At 56.9% G+C, this 20891-nt stretch overlaps 1 protein-coding gene and 1 long non-coding RNA gene across 3 annotated transcripts; one reads left to right on the forward strand and one right to left on the reverse strand.

Annotated features, from left to right (window-relative positions):
• Positions 1 to 472: 472 nt before the first annotated feature.
• Positions 473 to 4917, reverse strand: LOC125962083 (uncharacterized). Its single transcript, XR_007473473.1, has 3 exons — positions 4866 to 4917; positions 1258 to 1398; positions 473 to 545 (listed from the first exon to the last, which is right to left on the reverse strand). It is a non-coding gene; the product is annotated as an uncharacterized LOC125962083 (long non-coding RNA).
• KCNH4 (potassium voltage-gated channel subfamily H member 4) lies at positions 2032 to 19689 on the forward strand. 2 transcript variants are annotated; one of them, XM_004282808.3, is made up of 16 exons: positions 2034 to 2451; positions 4341 to 4574; positions 4895 to 5041; positions 5168 to 5292; positions 6069 to 6312; positions 6612 to 6769; positions 9452 to 9659; positions 10702 to 10896; positions 11326 to 11525; positions 13117 to 13366; positions 13915 to 14159; positions 14820 to 14858; positions 15038 to 15390; positions 15656 to 15762; positions 16534 to 16607; positions 17846 to 19689. In XM_004282808.3, the coding sequence occupies exons 1-16, from the start codon at positions 2376 to 2378 to the stop codon at positions 18239 to 18241; spliced, it is 3051 nt and encodes a 1016-aa protein (XP_004282856.1). In that variant the 5' UTR covers positions 2034 to 2375; the 3' UTR covers positions 18242 to 19689. The 2 variants fall into 2 exon arrangements, with proteins under 2 accessions (XP_049557879.1, XP_004282856.1); XM_049701922.1 differs by lacking the exons at positions 14820 to 14858; positions 15038 to 15390; positions 15656 to 15762; positions 16534 to 16607; positions 17846 to 19689 and adding an exon at positions 14632 to 14809 and having other exon boundaries at positions 2032 to 2451.
• The last annotated feature ends 1202 nt before the right edge of the window (positions 19690 to 20891 follow it).

The raw sequence follows: 20891 nt of genomic DNA on the forward strand, positions 1-20891 counted from the left end.
TCTCTGTCCCGGTGTGGTCGCGTCCCGCCCTCCAGGGGGCGTGAGAGTCTTTCTAACTATAAAGAGCCAGAAAACCTGGAGGCTCGGGGAAACCTCAGCTTGGGCGTCTTTGAACCCGAAACACTCTCGGGCGGGGAGCTCCCAGAGCAAGGAACTGTGCAAGGCCCTGGGGTGCGGAGAGAACCGCATATGTGCGTGCTTGGAGGGGAGGATGGGGACACACACGTCCCTCGGTGCTCTACCAGTCATTCTGTATCGCAGGGCCTTTCCGGAGAGACGCAGAGGAGAGAAAAAGCAAGCAGAGGAGCGGAATCCGGCTGGGAGGGAGGGAGCTGCGCCTGCCGAAAAGGCAGGGAATCTGAGGTTCAACATAAATCTTCCAGAGAGCTGCAGCGTGGGGTAAAGAGTCTGGGGGAGCAGTGAGGCGTTGAAGGGGAGGCGGTTAGGCTTGCGCAGACCCTCACAAGTCGTCAGGCTTTTCACTTTATTCTGTAGGTAGCTGAGAGTCAGGAGAAGTTCTTAAGTGGAGATGCGGCAAGATCTTCCTGCAATCAACCGAACACACCTGGTACAGGTTGAATTGTGTGCACACACACACACACACACACTCCATTTACATGTTGAAGTCCTAACCCCCAGCACTTCAGAATGTAACCTCATTTGGAAATAGAGTCTTTGTGGACGTAATTAGTTAAAATGTGGTCATAACTGGAGTAGGGTGGGCCTCTAATCCAATATGATGTGTCCTTATATAAAGGGGGAATTTGGACACATGCACACAAGAAGAACCCATGTGAACATGAAGGCAGAGGTGGAGCGATGCATCTACAAGCCAAAAAATGCCAACAACCCACCGGAAGCTAGAAAACAAGCATGGAGCAAATATTCCCCCACGGCCTTAAAAAGGAACCAACCCTACAGTCATCTTGATCTTGGACTTTCAGCCTTCAGAACTGAGCCAAAAATTTCTGTTGTTTAAGCCACCCAGCTTATGGTACTTTGTTCCAGCAGCCCTAAGAAACTAACACCCAAAAGTAGAGATGTGGCACTTTTAAGCAATATATCATCCCAGATAATGCCCAGCTCAGACTCAGGGTGAGGGTGAGAAACACTGGCCTGCCCTCTCCCCAGCCCATCTTCCCTTTGTCACTGGCTTTGGCTGTCTTGTTCTGGCAAGCAGCCACCCCAAGCCACCACCCGCAGCTGCCCGAGTAATTTTCTGCTTCCACAGTGAAAAAGTCCTGTGTCTGGTCTCACCTGGGTCCTTCTTGCTGCTGCACTTATTTCGTATTGGAGAAGAACAAAATCCACCAGCGCACCTTTGGAGATTTACAAACTGACTGCCCAGCTTGAAACTATCTTTCTCAGCCCCAAACTTGCTTCCAGCCTCTCTTCCACCTAAATGGTAGCAGAGAGAAGGAGGGTTAAATCAGGATGATAGGAAGAGGGAGAATAGGGAGACAATTGCTCACCAACACATTGCGTGCCAAAGGTATGCATTATGCTATTAAATTCTCACAACCATACGAGGTAAAAATTATTAGCTGCATTTTACAGCTGATAGTGAGAGGCAAAGTCACACAGTAAGTGGCAGAGCTGGGATTTCTACCCAGTGGACTCCAAAGCTCTTTTCATCCACACTGCTGAGCTTAGAGGCAGAGCTCGCCAGGGTGCCCTACGCAGACTGAGGCACAGGTGAGGGTTAAGTAGTGCATTCTAGAATTTGAGTTTCCTGCCTTCCCATCGATCCTCCACCGGCAAAACTAGCCTCTTTAACACTTGCTGTCTCACACTGGAGCTCAGGGAGCTGGGGGTGCTGTGAAATACCCCAGCTCCAGCAGGCGACGCTGTGAACCAGACAAGATTCCCAGGGTGGGCGGCGCGCGGGGAAACCCGAGGGGCGGAGACACAAGGAGCAGCCAGGGAAACACGCGTGGGGGCGTGGCCACCCTGGAAGGTGGGCGTGTCTGTCATTCAAGCCCTGCCCCACCTCTTGGAGCCTCGGCTCCGGGTGGGCGTGTCCCGAATTCTCTGAGGGAGAGACACGCGTGGGCCGCTCCCCACCCGGAGGAGAGCAGCAGAGAGGGGTGAGGGTGCCTCTGGTGGCCCCTCCCCGTGCGGGGCCACGTGGCGGGCGCGGGCCGAGCCCGAGGGAAAGAACCTGGCCCGTCGGGAGGTGGGGGGGGACCGAGGCGGCGCCGAGACGAGCGGAGAGCTGCTGGATTCGGAGCAGAGAGGCGGCGGCGGCGCCGAGAGGGAGGGGAGGAGGCAGGCGGGCGCATGGGGCGCCCCGGCCTCGCCGGCAGCGCGCCCCCTCCGGCCCGGCCGCGCTGAACGCCCCCCGGCGCCGCGCCTCGAGCCCGCGCCCCGAGGCCATGCCGGTCATGAAGGGGTTACTGGCCCCGCAGAACACCTTCCTGGACACCATCGCCACCCGCTTCGACCGCACGCGTGAGTGGGCCGGAGGCTGAGGCTGGGGGTTCGAGCTAGGGGTTAAGTCTCCTTCGGCGCTGCGGGTCTCCTGGATATGGTGAGAGAGACCCGAGGGGAGGAGAGAGAGTGGAGTTGAGGGTCTAGGAACTCCCAGAGCCAAGCCGCGGTAAAGGAACAGGGCTGGGGGCGCCCTGGGAGGGGAGGCGGGCGAGGACCAAGAGTGTGTGGGGGGCCAAGGTTGGGGTTGTGTGACTGGAAGCAGGAAAGGCTCTTTGTGCGGCAAAGCGGAGAAGAGTCCTTGGGAGCCGCCCACTCTCGGGCTGAGCGCTGCTGGAGGCGTGTGAGGGGGTATCCAAGACGCGGAGGTGGGACGAAATGGGCAGACGCTCTGGGGTCTACTCCCAGACGACTCCAGCATCCACTTCCCTCAGAAGAAAAAAGAGAGAGAAAAGATCAGACTTCGGCAGGACCTAGCTTGGATTGAGGTCACGCGCCCCCGAGCCGTAGAGCTTCTGTGTCTGAGGGAGGTGAGGCAGGAAGAGGGGGGTGGTCTGTGTGACACAGGGAACTGCCTACACCCCCATCCCAGCTTGGGTTCCAGGTTCAGCACCTTGGACAGCCACAATCCTCCTTACCCGCCTCTTCTCCCGCCGTTCCCTTTTCCTACTTTGGTACTGAGAGATCTCCCCTTGCCCCCCTTGGGACACCCTGGCTGGGATCTGGCAGGTGGGGGGAGCGGTACCTGAGGGCGGAAACCGAGCCGCCGGGGCCCTACCCGCCTCCCCACCCCGCCCCCACACACACCTCCCTTGTTTCCATAGCGCCCATCACCCAGGCAACGGGCCTGGGGTGGAAGAAGGAGGCTGCTTGCCCAGGGCCCAGCGCCTCCCAGGCTTCTGCAGTATCCCCATCAGTCGTTCCACCCCCAGACACTCAGCCCTCCTAGCGCCCCAGGACTGGTTGTGTCTCAGATCCCTTCCCTCAGCTGAGACTGTCCCTAGATGGCCCACAGAGCCCCCCTGAGGCCTCCCGCCCATTGGAGCTGGAGGGAGCCAGCTCAGGTTCTGTCGCTGGGGTTGCTGAAGCCACACCTTCATTGCTCAAGCCTGTCAGACTTTGAGCACTGGGACAGACCCTCTGAAATTAGCTAAGGGATGCTAAAAAGAGGACCTTTCCTGAAAGGCAGGGAATAGGGATGCTACTCATCACTGTCTTTTTCCCCCAACAAAGGAGGTTTGTGAGTTTGGATAATCTCTGCCTCTGCGTCTCCTATCAATAAAATGGGCATGATATCACCAGAATCTCTGCCCTGTTCACTCTCTAATAGGATGATAGGACAGTGGCTATGGATGTGCTTTGAAAGCTGGGCGAATGTGGGGCATCAGTTCACCTTCTCAGTGTAACACTTACTGTGTGCCAGGACTTGTTCTTCCCAGGTAACTCATGTAACTCTCACACCAACCATGCAAGGAAGATATATTATCCCCCACTTTTCACATAAGGAAGCTGAGTCACAGAAGAGTTCATTAACTTGCCCAAGGTTACACAGTCAGTAAGTGGCAGAGGTGGGTGCTGGAGCCCATGCCCTTACCATGCTGTGCTGCCTCCTACAGTAACAGCTCACCAGCTTGAAGGCAGGAGGATGAACCTCATGACTTCTCGGGGTTCCTTTTCCAACCCCCTAGTAGCCCCTCTCCCAATCCTCCCACCCTTAAGTCCTTGTCCTTTTGCTCTATCTCTTCTTACTCTCATTTCAGAATATCCCAAAGGGGATCCAGGAATCACAGGGGAGCCTGGGAAGTTTCTGGCTCTGGGATCTCTGACCACAGCTTGGGGGAGGTATGGCCCACCTGGAAGCTGAGCTCTCCTTCTGGCCTTGACCTGACCTTGACCTCTTCTTCCCACAGACGGCAACTTCCTGCTGGCCAACACACAGGGCCCACGGGGCTTTCCCATTGTCTACTGCTCCGACGGCTTCTGTGAGCTCACAGGCTACGGCCGCACTGAGGTCATGCAGAAAACCTGCAACTGCCGTTTCCTCTACGGTCCAGAGACCAGTGAGCCAGCCCTGCAGAGGCTGCACAAGGCCCTGGAGGGCCATCAGGAGCACCGGGCTGAAATCTGCTTCTACCGAAAGGATGGTGAGGGGGCCTAGCCTGCCCTGCAGTCCTGCCCAGACCACAGGCCTTAGCCAGAGTCCACTTGGCACAGTGGAAGCCTGGGTGCTGGTCCCCACACTGCCACAAGCTGACTGTGTGACACTGAGTGCATCCCCGACCCTCTCTGGGCCGTGGTTCTCCCATCAGGAAGGTGAAGGAGATAGCTGACATAATCTCTGGGCTTCTTTCCAGCACTAAACCTTGGCCAAGCCCTTTGACTATGCCCAGGAACCAAGGGGGATGAGAGAGAAAGAGATGCCATGGGCTGCTCACCCTCTTCCTCCATCTCTCCACACCTACAGGCTCAGCTTTTTGGTGCCTCCTGGACATGATGCCCATCAAGAATGAGATGGGGGAGGTTGTACTTTTCCTCTTTTCCTTCAAGGACATCACTCAGAGTGGAGGCCCAGGACTTGGCCCCCCAGGAGGCCACAGAGACAGTAATCATGGTAACTGCAAGTCTGGGGAGAAGGCATGAATGATCAGAAGTCCTTGCCCAGGGTCACAGAAGACCTCTCCCTACTCAGCCTCATGGGATGCGCCCCCACTTATCTCCGTACCCTTCTTCCCAACAGAAAAGTCCCTTGGTAGGAGGGGAGCCAGCTCGAGACTTCGATCCACCAGGAGGCAGAGCCATACTGTCCTACACCGACTGACAGGCCACTTTGGCCGCCGGGGCCAGGGAGGCATGAAAACCAATGTGAGTCCTATCTCCACCCCAGCATCTTCCAGCCGTGTTTCTGAGGCACCCTTGTTACTGTGTCCCTGTTTCTCTGTCTGTTTGATCTCCCTCCAGAGGCTTTTTCCTCTGTCCGTCCATTTCTCACGTACGGTTCTCTGCTCTATCCCATGTTCCCCCACATCTCCTTCCATCCCCATCTCCCTTGCTTCCTTGTGATTGCCAATACCCTGCTCTGATGATGTCACAAGGGGGGCACGAAATCACTAACTGTGGTTCCAGGGAGAAAGCCCCCACTGGGGGCCTGGCATCTAGCCCTGTGTACCACTCCTAGGACCCTGATGAAGCCACGGGTCTCCAACCATCTGTGCAGTGTGTTATGGCTACAGCGAGTGGGGTGCACCATGCCATCCTCCCCTCATCCCTGGGGTATACTCATCCTCCACTGCACCCCTAGAACCCAAGAGGAACTTGAAGGAGAAGCTAGTGACTTCTCAAGCCAGGCCTTGTGCCTGATTTGTCATAATCACCTTCTCAAGCAAGGTGAAGGTCAAGCCTTAGAAATACCTACCCCCACAAAAAACATGATTGATTCAAAAGGGGGCCTGAGCAGTAAGTTGGCAGAGGAAGGAGGTGTCAGGTGCCAGCCCCGACCCCCTCTCCTGCACGTTCTAGCTCCTCTCGTGGTCACGCCTGCAGTGCCCACTCTCCCCTTCCCCACTCCTTACCTCTCCCTCCCCCCAACCTTGGCTCCTCTTTCCCCCGAGTGTCCCCAACCGCCACCCCTCTCCCCTTAGAACGTGTTTGAGCCAAAGCCATCAGTGCCCGAATACAAGGTGGCCTCCGTGGGGGGGTCCCGCTGCCTCCTCCTCCACTACAGCGTGCCCAAGGCCATCTGGGACGGCCTCATCCTCCTCGCCACCTTCTACGTTGCGGTCACCGTCCCCTACAATGTCTGCTTCTCGGATGATGACGACACCCCCATCACTTCCCGACACACCCTTGTCAGCGACATCGCCGTGGAGATGCTCTTCATCCTCGGTTAGATGCTCTGCCCCACGTACCCTGGCTGGTGGGCTGGAGGGACCCACTCATCCAAGCCTCACTCCATCCGGGGCCTGCAGGACCCAGGCAGTCAGAGCCTACCCATTTCTGGGTCTTTTAGTCCTCATGGTCTGTGAGCCCTGACCCCTGACCCCTGGAGACTTCAGCCTTTGGACCTCTCCTCCCTAAGGACCAGCCTGAAGCCCAATGCATCTTCCCCATTCCTGTGTCCACCTCCATTCTGAGTCTCTTGCCCTTGGCCAAGGCCCCCTAGTAACAGCCTCTTGCACCCCCAGATATCATTCTGAACTTCCGCACCACCTATGTGTCCCAGTCCGGCCAAGTGATCTCTGCTCCTCGTTCTATTGGCCTCCACTATCTGGCCACCTGGTTCTTTGTTGACCTCATTGCTGCTCTGCCTTTTGACCTGCTTTACGTCTTCAACATCACCGTGGTAAGTGTTCCCTGTCCCACCTTGCAGCCTAGCTGCCCAACTTCAGCACAGCATCTCCCATTAAGGGACCCACCTCAGTCCCAGACTCAGTCATCTGCGAATATTTGTCAGGCATCTGTGATGGGCAGAGCCCAGCGCTAGAAGCTGAGAAGAGTCCGAGAGGGTCTGTGCTCTTGGGGAGCTCAGCTCACAATCTCTGAGGGAAGCTGTGACAAATGAAAAGCTAAGTAGGGCTACCAAGGCGGCATTGGTCTGAAGCCAAATGAGTGGCACTTTTCACATTTCTATTTAACAAACAAAGGATGAGCATTTAGCTGTCTGCAAAGCACTGTGTGTGGCATGGTCACTGTGGAGAAAAGTGGTAAGAATTCAGCCTCTCGGTAGCTAAGCTGGTGGGAACAGCAGGAACAGAACAGCTGAATGGAGTGCAAGATGGGACCAAGGTATTGCTGCGTGGGGGCTGGGCACGGAGCTAGCTGACCTTGGAGTTCCAGGTTGGAACGTGGGCTCCCGCAAAAATGATCTGAAATCTGGCCAGTGCCTAGGAAGCCAAAGCATGGCAGTTGGGCAGAGGCTAGGGTGGTCTGGGAAGGGTTCCTGTGGGAGGAGGTGAGAGCAGAGCTAGACCTTAGACAGACTAGGACCTGACCGGCAGGAGACAAGAAGAGGGAGCATCTGGGGGGAGCATAGGAAGCCAGGACAGGGAGGTAGAGGCTGCGGAGTGGATTCGGAGGCGGAGAGTCCCAGGACCTTCATCCTCCCAGCTCCCCGGGGACTGCCTGGAGGCGCCCTAGGTGGTCAGCTCTGAACCTAGCTGGCAGATACTAGGTCTTCTCTGGCCCAGGGAGAGGGAGTCCCACCCTGTGTCCCCAGACCCCCTTGGTTGCTGAGTGGGGAGGTGGGGAGCAGTTTCCCTGTGTGCTCCTCTCCCTGCCACCCTCAGCTATAGCGGGAAGCCACCTACACGCAGCCGGATTTAACCAGCCGCCAACGGGCTGTGGGCCTCTTCTCCTGGCTGTGTACACGTGTGTGCACGCTCCCACACACGTGCATGTGGGTGTGTCTGCCCTGAGGCTCCAGCCATTCCAAGCAGGGCTCCCCACCCCTCCCCTGAGTGCACCCCCGGCCTGCCGGGTTTTGTGCCCACCAGGCAGTTCCCCCTCCTCTGGTACTTTCAGGACCACTTTACAGTTTACTAAGTTCTTCCACACATCATCACATATGAAGCTCACAGTAACCTTTCAGGGCCGATTCTCGTATCTCTCTTTCTCAGAGGCAGATGCAGAGGCTCAGAGAGGTTGAGTGGCTTGTTGAAGGTCACACAGCTAGCAGTGGCAGGCAGGAGACTGGAACCAGGTCTCTAGACTCCTGGTCTGGTATTCTTTCCAGCGTGCTACCCTGCTTCCCGGGAAACCAGGGTACCTGAGTGGATGGCCTGGCATGAGGGGAGAGGAGGAGCAATGTGGGGCTGGAGCGAGGCCGAGCAAAGACGGAGGAGAAGTAGGCACCGGCAGAGCTGTGGACTTGAAGGAGCCAGGCCTGAGACATTCTGGTCCAAGGAGAATGAGAGGAGGGCCCCAAGGGAGCAAGGCCCAGGGGCAGATGACAAAGGGAAGCCTTGAAGAACTCAAGGTTGGAGTCAGGAGCTCTGGAAGCTGGGGGCAGGCATTAAGCCCTGGAGAGGGTCCATGTAGGGGAATCAAAGCCACCTCCTCTCCAACTCCCTTGCCTAAAATTAGAGAAAATGGCAGGCAGTGACTCAGGAGCTGTGTAGGGCCAGGGCTATGGGGGATGCTCCTGGAGGCCCCTGAAAGGACAGTGAAGGGCCTTCATACCGAGATCCCCAGACACTGCCCCAGAGCCCCCAGCCCTAGCCCCCAAGCTGCCCCACCCAGAGTAGCAAGAAGATAAGCCCCCACCTGCTCATCATCTAAGACTGGAAGGCTAATCAAAGCACAACGAAAGCAGAGTGGTAACGTTAGCTAACGTTTACAGGACCCTTGCCAGGTGCCACTAGCTCCATCAACCCTCACTGAACCCCACAGGGCCTGAGACCTCACAGCCCAAACACCCTCATCCCTGCTCTCCTTCCCTCAACATTTCGGTGTGACCCTCTCATCTGCAGCTGACCCACAAGGGGCGAGGTCCCTAAACCTTCCCCTGTCCACAGCTGATTGTACCTAGGACACTGGGGACTTTGAGCACGGGCCAGAGATCTTTCTGTCTGTTGCCCCGCTTCTGACCCAGACTTGCCCTTTCACCAGCTGAGGTGCTAAGAGGCAGTAGAGCACAAAACGGACTTTGGTGTCATCTCAGATTTGAGTCTCAGCTCCATCATTTCCTTGATCTGTGACCTTGAGCAAGTAAGTAGTAGCCTCTCTGAGCCTTAGTTTACTCCTCTGCAATCTGGGAATGATGATGATAATTGGACTGAAGGCATACTTTTTTAATGAGGATTACAAATACTTAGCCCAGTGCCTGACACACGTAATACTTACTGTTAGCCATTATTAGTTTCAGTGTTACCCTCTCCCCCCTGCATTTCCTGGTCACCTTCTCAGCACAGCAGGGATACTTTTCCTGGGGCAGCTTCCCCTAGCTCCGGGGCATCTGGTGGCAAGGCGCTGGCAAGGGACGTGGGGTGCCGGCTGACAGTGTCCCCCACCGCACTCGCTCCCGCAGACGTCGCTGGTGCACCTGTTGAAGACAGTGCGGCTGCTGCGGCTGCTACGGCTGCTGCAGAAGCTGGAGCGGTACTCGCAGTGCAGTGCCGTGGTTCTCACGCTGCTCATGTCCATCTTTGCGCTCCTTGCCCACTGGATGGCCTGCGTCTGGTATGTCGTCGGGCGCCGGGAGATGGAGGCCAACGACCCGCTGCTCTGGGACATCGGTGAGCCATTGACCCCAGGCTTTCACTGACCACCCATCCACCTTCCCTGTCCACACAGGCCCCCAAGCTGACACCTCCACCAGGATCCCCACCCCTACTCCACATTCCTCCACTCATCCGATAAACATGCATGAGCTCCTTGCCGGATCAGGCTTGGGAATACTGATTTGAAGCCATGGGCTCTGCCTTGGGGGGACTGACAGCATAGCAGGGGCGCAAGACCAGTGACAGGCAATCAAAATACAGTATGGGAAACACTCTGAAGGTGGGGAGGTGTTCTGGGCAGAGGCTAAGTACCCCTGACAGGACTCATCTGGTGGCTCCCCACTGCCCTCAAAGTAAAGTCCACACTCAGTCCACACGGTACATGGGCCTGCAGCCCTCTCTACCCCTACCTGACTTCCCTTCCTCCCAGGCCCCCTCTGCTGCTGCCACCCTGGCCTCCCTCCAGCACCCAGGATGTACTGCTTTCTCACTTTGGGCCTTGAACGTGTTTTCCTCTCTGGAATCATCTCTCTTTTGTCTTCCCTCCCTTCTTCCTAAGCCACTTTTCTATCCTTGGGGTCTCAACTAAAATGCTCTATCTTAAGGGAGTCCTTCAGGAACCATACCCCCACCAAACTGGGTTGGCTCTCCCTAACCCATTATGATTCCCGAAGACATACTTCCTTTTTAGTATCTGCTTTCCACCTGTAATGATGTATTTCATGTCTTTCCCCTCCAGACTGTAAGTTCCACCAGTTCAGGGAGCATGTTTGGGTCAAGTCCCAGCACCCTGGGACACAGGAAGCGCTTAATAAACTATTAGGGACTGGAAGGGGCCCCTAAACAGTCAGCCGTGTAGGGAGTTGGTAGCCTTGAACTGCAGCGGTAACCACTTCACCGTGGGGTGGCCGGGGCACGGGCTGCTCCTCGCATTTCTTGTGCAAACCTCCCCTCGCCTCTGTAAATACTCGACCAAGGTCAAGTGAAGGCAGTTCAAGGAAACCCCACCCTCCCCTGCTCTCGCAGCCGGGGCTCCTTGCATCCCTCCACCCCCTAGGCTGGTTGCACGAGCTGGGCAAGCGGCTGGAGGTGCCCTATGTCAACGGCTCTGCGGGTGGCCCGTCGCGGCGCAGCGCCTACATCGCTGCGCTCTACTTCACGCTGAGCAGCCTCACGAGCGTGGGCTTCGGCAACGTGTGCGCCAACACTGACGCCGAGAAGATCTTCTCCATCTGCACGATGCTCATAGGCGGTGAGGCCGGGCCTGCCAAGCCCCCGGGGCGGCCCTGCTAAGCCCAGCGTGTGGGTGGGGAAACTGAGGCCCAGGGAAGGCAAGGTGTCCACCCACGACCAGACACTCGTGCATTTATTCATAGGTGTTTGCTCAGCACCTGCTATGTGCTGGCCCTGGGGGGATGCCACAAACAGGAGAGTCTCTTGCAAAAGGAATGGGAAGCCCAAGTTCATGACTTCATGGGGCGGGCATGAGAGGAGCATCGAGTCTGACCCCTCTCAGGACCACCCTCTGTTCCCCGCCCCAACCCAGCACCTAGGCACGCAGGAGCCCACTGGTTCACCTGCCCCTCCCCCAGGAATCCCGAGACCCATCCAGGGCAGGGGGAGTTGCGGGGGGAGGAGACCGGAGGGGTGGCCGCCCCTGACTGACTGCTGTGCGCCGCAGCGCTGATGCACGCAGTGGTGTTCGGGAACGTGACGGCCATCATCCAGCGCATGTACTCGCGCCGCTCCCTCTACCACAGCCGCATGAAGGACCTCAAGGACTTCATCCGCGTGCACCGCCTGCCCCGGCCGCTCAAGCAGCGCATGCTCGAGTACTTCCAGACCACGTGGACAGTCAACAGCGGCATCGACGCCAACGAGGTAGTGCGCGGGGCTCCCGGTGGTACCCAGCGCGCGGAGGTAAAGTGGGAAAGGGGTCGCTGCCTCTCAGCGTTTGGGATGGAGGCAAATGGGGTGCAGGGAGACGAGGTGCTGTTCACAAGGGCACGCACCCACCGGAATCCACATCCCTTTTCCTCTACACATGGCTAATGCCATGCTCCCTTCAGCCACCATCTTCGAGCACCTGCTTCCGGCCAGTCTCTGTGCTGGACACAGGGGGTTGCGGAACGATTACCCCCAGACCTTGCCCTCGGGAAGGCACCCGTCTGGTGAGGGAGGCAGATGGGTAAACAAATAGTTACGCTGTGAATGGGACTGTATTGGAGGGACTAGGTGCAGTGGGTCCCTCATTGTGTCTGGGCCTAGAGGAGGCAGGGGAGGTGTCACAGAAGAGGCGACATCGTGAAGGACAAGAAGAAAATTGGCCTGGGGCCAGAAGGCCATTCCAGGCAGTAAGAGCAGTAGGAACACAGGTCTGGAAAGATTGACGCAAAGGAGCAGGGTGAACTGAAAATAGTTCAGCGAGCCTTCAGGAAAGGGTGTGTGCGCGCTGTGGAGGGGTGAGGGACAGAGGAGTGAAGAGACCAGGCTGGGGAGGCGGGCAGGCCCAGCTCATGCATGGCCTTGGATTTAGATTTTATCCTGCCACATTTTTAGGCTGGGGAGTGGCCTGCAGATCCAGGAGGTATTTCTGAGAGCAGGAGCCTTGGGACTTGGTGATGCGCTGGTTGCAGGAAAGGAGCTCAAAGTGATTCTCAGGTTTCTGGTTTTGGCCGAGGGTGGGATGGAGGCATTACAGGAGGAAGATTGGACTTAGGGGTGAAAGTGAGAGTCCAGGGTTGGGCCATGATGAGGGTGTGGTGCCTATGGGGGATCCAGGTGGAGGTTGCCCCGTGGGTAGTTGAAAATACAGGTCTGGACCCAGAGATAGGGCTCCGGGTTCACGGGGAGGTAGAAGTCCTGGCTGGTTGCCATGATGCAGGGAGAGTGTGGACAGTGAGAAGACAGCTGAGGAAGAGGAGCCTGGGGAAGAAAGGGGGACAAGAGGGAGAGGTAACCAAGCCAGGGTGGCCGAGGGGCTCCATAAGACGAGGATGGAACCAAACCATGAACGTTAAGTTTGGCTCCTGGGAGGTCATTGGTAAAATTCAAGGTCTAGTGTAACCCTGCGTTTTACAGATGGGGATACTGAGGCCCAGAGAGAGGAAATGGATTGCCCAAAGTCCACAGGGATTTATGCAGAGCTGATTTCTAGTCTCCTGACTTCCAGTTGAAGGCTGACCCACCAGGGATGGTCCTTGCATACATGGGGTTGAGTAACCAGGATGTGTGAGTGACCAGTGTGTGTAGCTGTGAGCAGTGGACAGACAGGAGAAGACCTAGTCTCTGCCCCAGGACTTGGGTTGGGAGGTCCACACACAAGTCAAATTGAGGTGAGACACACAGAAGTCTTCCTAAAGGTCAGAAATGGGTAACTTGAGCTCTGTCCTTGGAGACAGCTCAGCATATCTGTAGAGCTCAAGTAGCAGCTTCAGGGGGATGGCCAGAATGACTTATGCCCCTTATGCAGTTACTGCGTGACTTCCCAGACGAGCTGAGAGCTGACATTGCTATGCACCTGAATCGGGACATCCTGCAGCTGCCGCTGTTTGGAGCAGCGAGCAGGGGCTGCCTGCGGGCCCTCTCCCTGCACATCAAGACCTCGTTCTGCGCTCCGGGCGAGTACCTGTTGCGCCGCGGGGATGCCCTGCAGGCGCACTACTATGTCTGCTCCGGCTCACTGGAGGTGCTCCGGGACAACATGGTGCTGGCCATCCTGGGTGAGGATCCCACCACCACCCTCTACCTACCCCAAAACCTTCCCACAGAGGCCTTGGGAGTAGCCAGGAATCTAGGGACTGGGTACTCTCTCTTGGTCCCCGCATCCTACCACCATCCCCTTTAGACCATACCCCTTGGGCTCTCCCCTACTCCCAGTGGCCATCCCTGAACCCATCAACCCTTCCCCAGTGACTGTCCCCCAAGTCAACTGATCCTTTCCCATTGCACCATCTCCAATTCCACTGACCCTTTTCCATCGACCCTTGACTCCCTTGACTTCTACCCTTTAACTGACCCTTCTGGCCATGCTTTATTGATCATCCAATTCCATCGATCATTTCTCCAGCTTTACTGACATCCCCAATTGACTGTCTCCCAACTTCACCAGTCATTCTCCACTGACCTTCTGCCGACTCCATTATTTCCACCAATCCCATCGATTGACCCCGCTTCAGCCATCCTTCAAACACATTGACCATCCCTCATTACCACTAATATCCTCTTGGTCCCTCTGCCCCAGCTGTCTGTCCGCATCTCTTACCCACAGGAAAAGGAGATCTGATTGGGGCAGATATCCCTGAGCCAGGGCAGGAGCCTGGGTCAGGCACAGCTCCAAGCTGCGTGCTGAAGACCAGCGCCGACGTGAAGGCACTGACCTACTGTGGCCTGCAGCAACTGAGCAGCCGAGGGCTGGCTGAAGTCCTGAGGCTCTATCCTGAGTATGGGGCTGCCTTCAGGGCTGGCCTGCGCCGGGACCTCACCTTCAACCTGCGCCAGGGCTCTGACACCAATGTATGTAGACTCCCTATGGCCTCCTCCTCTCTGAGGTCGCCTCCTTCAAAGTAGACCACCCCCCAGCCCCAGAGAAAGCCTCACGAATTCCTTCCACCCTGAAAACATCACCTCTCAACTCCAGCCACCCCCTTCCATTGCCCCTTCCATGCTTAACATCTTCCAACCCACTGACCCTACTCCACTGGCCATTATCCAACCCCATGGACCATGGCTCACCACGTGTACTTCCAACTCTACTGACCCATCTCCTGTTGGCCCCGCTTCCGCCTCACTCCAGACTCCTCAAAGGACCCACCCCCCCACTTCGTGTGCTTCTCCTCCATCAGTTCCCTCCCTCTCTGGACTGGGCCTCATCCCCTGGGGCTTCCTCTTCTCCACTCACCAAATGTTTCCTGGGCCCGTTTTGGTTTAGGCTCTGGGCCAAGTCTGTAGTTTACACCTTAGACCTTGGTCTTTTACTGCTTTTCAGACTTATGTTGCCACTCAGGATTTCTCTGAGTCAGAGTTGGGGGTATCTCTGACTCAATTCCACAAAAAGGCCCCACATTCTCAAACCCCACGACACTGATGGGTGAGACTAGGAGGTGGTGCACCAGGGGAGCCGGGAGGTGTGAGTCAGCCTGAACCCCGCCCCCCCCACCCCCCGTGTTCCTGCAGGGCCTCTGCCGCTTCTCCAGATCCCCTCGCCTCTCTCAGGTAACGCACCCTTCCCTGCATGGGAGAAGACGGGAGTGGGGGGCACCTTTCCTTGGCTGCTATGCTCCAGGGTGAAGGGAGAGGGGATGGAGAGCGGCAACCGCCAGTGAAGGCTGTTGCTTACTGAAGGCGCCTGTTGGTCACTGCCCTGTGACATCAGCTGCCCCCTCTGCCCACAGACCCGCTCGGAAAGCCTGGGCTCCTCCTCAGACAAGACCCAGCCATCCGTCACAGAGGCTGAGGCTGGGGCCGAGCCTGGAGGTGGTCCCAGGCCCCGGCGGGCCCTCCTGCTGCCCAACCTCAGCCCAGCACGGCCCCGGGGCTCCCTGGTCAGCCTTTTGGGGGAGGAGCTGCCCCCATTCTCAGCCCTTGTCTCCTCTCCTTCCTTGTCCCCGACCCCTTCCCCTGCCCTGGCTGGCCGGGGCCACAGCCCCTCCCCTCATGGCCTCCCCAGGGGCTCTGCTGCCTGGAAGCCCCCCCAGCTTCTCATTCCCCCACTGGGAACCTTTGGACCTCCGGACCTCAGTCCCCGGTGAGACGCCAGCCTCCCCTGCCTTCCCTATACCCCTGCTGGCTTCCAGAACCTTCTCTGGGCTCCGTCCCCAGCATTCTGACCAGTGCTCCTCCCCATGTGCCCACCCCGCCCTACCTGATCCACCGCAGCTTGCAACCCCACTCGTCTTTGACGGCTGCTCCTCCCCAGCTCCCTGGCACCGCAGCCCCTTTCACCCTCTGCCTGCTGTGCTCTGGCCCTTACCCTCTCCCTGTGGGACTGATGACCACTGCCTCCGTCCCAGGATAGTGGATGGCATTGAGGACTCTGGCAGCACAGCAGAGGCCCCTACGTTCCGGTTCAGCAGGAGGCCTGAGCACCCTAGGCCTCACTCACAGGCCCCTCCTACAGGTAAGGGCCAGCAGTGGACTTCAACTCACGTCACCCATTCATCGGCCGTCCATCCATCCATCCCACATGTAGTAAGGGCTTACCAGCTGCCAGGTGCTGTGCTAGGAACACGCAGATGACCCAGACCTGGTCCACACTCCTAGCGAGCTTCCAGTCTAGTGGGGGAGACACCTGTGTACTCAGATAAACGATTCCAGAACAGGGTGCTAAGTGCTGTGACTGAGACAAAGAACAGGACTCTGAGGTAGGAGAGGAGGGAGCCTCTAACCCTGCCTCCTAGAGGAGGGGACACTAGAGGTGGGTCTTAAAGGGTGGGCAGGAGTTTGAGGGGTGGAGCAAGGCGGTTGGTGAAAGGTATAGAGGTATGACCAGAAGAGCAGTTGTGTTCAGATACCGAAGAGAAGGGACTTCCCTGGCAGTCCAGTGGTTAAGACTCCGCGCTCCTAATGCAGGGGGCACGGGTTCGATCCCTGGTCAGGGAACTAAGATCCCAATGCAGGGGGCATGCCACATGGTGCGGCCTAAAAAAAAAAACAAAACAAAACAGATAGCAAAGAGAAGCTCCATGCTTCTCCATGGGGTGGAGTGGGGAGGGGCTGGGGAAGTGATAGGGCCACGAAACCATCCTGAAGAGCTTGGGTTTCCCAGCATCCTGACCCCAGAACGTCCTCTCCCCTTGCCCTCTGCCTGCCCAGTGAAGGGCCCAGCCCAGGCTGTAGACTTGAGCTCCCTGTACTCACCCAGCATCCCTTCTCCCCACTCCGTCTGCAGGGACCATGCCCAGCCGGGAAGTGGCCACTGAGGCCGAGGAGGTGAAGGAAAAGGTCTGCAGGCTGAACCAGGAGGTGGGTTGGGGCTGGCCCCTCCCCTCCAACCTTGGGATCAGAGATGTGCTTAGTATAGGAGCATTTCAAAGGGTTTGGAGCCAGAGTCCTGAATTTGGATATTCACACTAGCTGGGAGACCTTGGGCAAGTCCCACAATCACTCTGAACTTCAACTTCCTCATCTGAAAATGGGGAAATCAATATGTTCTTCCCAGAGTTGTTGTGAGGATGAGATGAGGGCGCATACATGCCTGGCCCAGTCCCTGGCACACCGTAAGTACTCAGGGACAGCTACTTCCATCCCTCCAATTGGCTCAGGTGGTCCAGCCAGAAAAGAGGGCCTCTCCTCCCTCCACCGCCATGGGATTTGCTCCTGCAGGGACCCTCCCCCCACTAAGTTACATGCTACAGTCCTTTCCGGCCCTCTCCCCCCGACGAGTGGGGCAGAGGACTGGGAGGCTGAGCAGGCCTTCAACCCCAGGGAACCTGGACCCTCAGGTCTGAATCCTGGTCAGAAAGAGCCCTGATCCTGTTTGCCCAGGCTGTGCCTCTGCCTCCCCCTCAGGGATGTCAGAGCTGCGTCCACAAAGCAGCCAGGTCAAGCCCTTGAGCCCTTGGGAGTGCTCGGGGCCTTCCCTGGGTTCTGATAAAGAGCAGGCATCCCATGGGGCGCACCTGGGCTGGGGCGGGCCCTGAGGCTGGGGGCGGAGCTAGCCCCGGTTTGGCAGGATTCAAGGTCAGCCCTGCTTCCGCATGCTTCTAGACCAGTGGTTCCCCAACTTGGGTGTCCATCAGTACCCAGAGAACCTGTTAAAATGCAGACTCCTGGGCTTCACCCAATCTGGAATGTCTGGGGTGGGGCCCAGAGATTGGCATTTTGACAAGCTTTTCAGTTCATTCTGTACTCCCTGAAATTTGAAAAACGCTGAATAGACACTTGAGCTCGTGTGGTGTATCACCTGAGAGTAAGCCTGCATCTGTCACTTCGCAGCTGTGCGGCCTCTTTGAGCACATTTTTCTACATCTTGTCAAAGTGTGTGTGGCGGGGAGTAGCAAGAGCTGTCGTCCCAAATCCTTTTTGGAAAGAGGCTGGGGTATTTACCTCTAGACAAAAATAACCCCTGTCCTGTCTTCTTCTCAGGGTGGCCATGAGCAGAGAGTGGGTACGAAAGAGCTTTGTAAACTGTGGAAGGGAGTGCACCTAGGAGGGTGGTGATTGTATGGCACCTGGGAGACAATGTGATGTGTTTTCAACAGATCTCCCGTCTCAACCGGGAAGTGTCTCAGCTTAGCCAGGAGCTTCGACACATGATGGACCTGCTACAGGCCAGGCTGGGTCCCCCAGGCCACCCAACAGTCTCGGCTTGGCCCCCAGATCCTCCTTGCCCACCACAGAGGCCTCCATGCATCTCTCCCTGTTTGTCCAGACCACTGCCTGGCCTCCAGGATACTACCCTCGCTGAGGTCCACTGCCCAGCCAGTGTGGGGACAGCAGAGATGGGGGCTGCCCCCCCCGACCTGAGACCCTCCATGCTGTCCCCTTACCCCTCAGAGCCTGACCCTCTGAGACCCTCCCCAGTGCCAGAGGCCTTACCTCCGAACTCAAGCCTCATGAGGCACAGCTTCCGGTCCAGGTCAGACACGTTCCACTGACCCTGGCCACGGGCCCAGGCCCGTTTGGGGTGGGCACTGACGCCTGCCATCCAGGGAGGGGCTGGGCCCCTTGGCCTCCTGCCTTGGGTTAGCAGCCGCCAGATGGTCTGGTTGGCTCTGGATTCTCTGACCTTTTTAACAAAGCCTGGTCACTTCTGACCCTTTGCCTTTTCCAAACCCTCCTCTATTCTCCTCTGTGAGGGGAGCCACCTGAGGCCGTGGAACCCAACAGGCATGAGATGGACCGCAGTGCCCACTGAGCTGGGCAGATGAGATGTCTGGCTTTCTCCCCAGGACCTGGAGGCAGGTAGAGATGGGGGAGCAGAGAGGGGAAGGGAAAAGCCCCCAGATCCAGCCTGGGAAATGAAGACTGAGGCAAGAGCAGGCAGGATCTTGGTGTCTACAGCAAGAGGGATGGATTGCAGATTCCAGTGCAGAGGTAGCTTAGTGATACCGTGAGGTCTTTTGTCCCAGCCCCCAGGTCTCTGCTGGAGACTTTGAAAGCAATGTTGCTTCCAGAGGGGTAGGTTTGAGATCCTGGCTGGCATTTTTTTTTTTTTTTTTTTTTTGCTGCGCTGTGCGGCTTGTGGGACCTTAGTTCCCCAACCAGGGATCGAACCCCGGGCCCTCAGCAGTGAAAGCTCCCAGTCCTAACCACTGGACCACCAGGGAAGTCCCCTGGCTGACATTTGAGTAACCCAAGACTTCTTAGGCCTCCCACCATCAGCCCAAGCTGGAGGGGCTCACCTTCCCCACAGCTCACATAGGAAATGAACCGATGACCCCAGATATGCATTCTTTGACTCACAGCATTTTTTTCAAAATATGAATGAGTTGTCACACTGAAAATCAGGAGAGTTCACATAGAAATCCAGATATTCCAGCTTCTCTAAGCAAATTCGGGAGATCTGGCGACACTGGGCCAACGCCGCACCTGGTAATAATCAGCTGGTGTTGGGTGGCCACTGTCCTCTTTGGAAGAGACCTGCACTCTCCACTTCTTTGCAGTCCCCACATTCCTTGATCATCTCCTGACACCCAGCTAGCTTCCCTCATTTGAATTCTTTATCTGGTCTCTATGGGTATCTCAGTTTGCAATCCCTGCCTTAGAGTGTGCTCCCAGGTTCCTTTACCCCAGTGGGTGCCTTTTGGGCCCAGTAATGTCTATTTCTACCCCTGGGCCTGGGCCTGTCAACATCTTTGTTTCTGTCTCTCTGCAGGCCGACACTGAAAGTGGTCTCTTCTGCTGCCAGCAACTTGCAACAGTCCCAGCAGCACTCCTCCCCCTCCCCCACCCCCAGACCTCAGCCACGCCTGTTCTCCCCCTTCCAATATGGTCTCACTCAGGGCTCTGACTTCTTGAAAATTCACCCCGGTCTCCAGCTCTCCTTTACCACCCAACACCCTGGGCTCACTTTTGGATAGGAAATAAACTCTTTATTTTTGTAGTTTCTGGCTCTGGCTGTTTCTGGAGGTTGGTCTGATAGCCCCAGGGCTTTGGAGGAACCTACACAATAGTCACTCCCCCACAGTACCCCAGGGCCCTGTTGCTGTCTCTAGGAGGGCAAAGGTGCCAACCAATCCACTTGGTACCATGTTCACGCCACCAGAGGCCCCAGAGATGAGGCAGAAACCTTAATGAGTCACTATGGGCCCATTACACCCACCCTCCCCCCAACCTGGTCAAAGCCACAGATTCAGACACGGTATGTGGTAAGGGCCCTGACTCAGGTCCACCTCCAGTCCTGGAAAGGTGGCCCATGGGACTCCCCACCAATCCTGCATTAACCGATCCTCTACCTGTTGCAAGCTAGGTACAGCAGGGTCTGGAGGAAGCCCTTGTCACCAGCCAAGAACCTGCTAGGAATCCTGCTCTACCCCATCCCCTTTGCTCTCCTAAGGTCTCTCTTCTTTCTTAGCTTTCACTTCTCTGATGATCACTGCAGGGGTGGGTGTTATGGATGTTAGAAAGAGGTACCCTGGTGACCAGATGTGGGCAGCATTGTGGCAGGTTGTCCCAGACAGGTTGCAGGTCGATTCTCCAGCTCAGGCTCCAGAGTATGATGGGTGTTGGCTGGCGTCATAGCAACAAGGCCCACAGCTGTCTATAGGGTGAGCTTTGATTCCATACAGGTTCCGAGTAGTGTCCCTGGGGGTGGGATGCAGAAGCAGAGGAGATGCTGGTCTGTGTTGGGGGGTCGGGGGCGGGCAGAAGCATAAGTGGTCTTAATCCATACTGAGGGGAGCAGAAAAAATAGAAATAGTCCTGATCCATAGGAAGGGCAAAGTGGGGACAAACAGAAGTGGTTCCAATCTGCATTTATGGATGTATGGGGAGCGACAAGGCAGAAGTGGTCTGACTCAGTATTCGGCATCAGAGACAAGGGCCGGTTCTGGTTGTGGATGGAGAGAGGCAGGGGCAGGGGCGGAGGTTGGGGTTGAGCCAAAGACGGAGGGTTCCGGTTTACGGCTGGGCAGTAGCAAGAGCTCTCCCTGTGATCCCACCCAGTAGCCTCCAGAGAGCCCTTTCTATAGCGCTTCCATCATCTTTCTCATCTCAGAATGTCCCCAACAGTCGGGCTCCCAGAACTGACTTGGCCCGAAAGCTTGGACAGGGGTTTCTCCGCGTTAGGGAGCGCTTAGGGCTGGT

The sequence above is a fragment of the Orcinus orca genome, chromosome 19 (assembly GCF_937001465.1).
Source record: "Orcinus orca chromosome 19, mOrcOrc1.1, whole genome shotgun sequence".
Lineage (NCBI taxonomy): Eukaryota > Metazoa > Chordata > Mammalia > Artiodactyla > Delphinidae > Orcinus > Orcinus orca.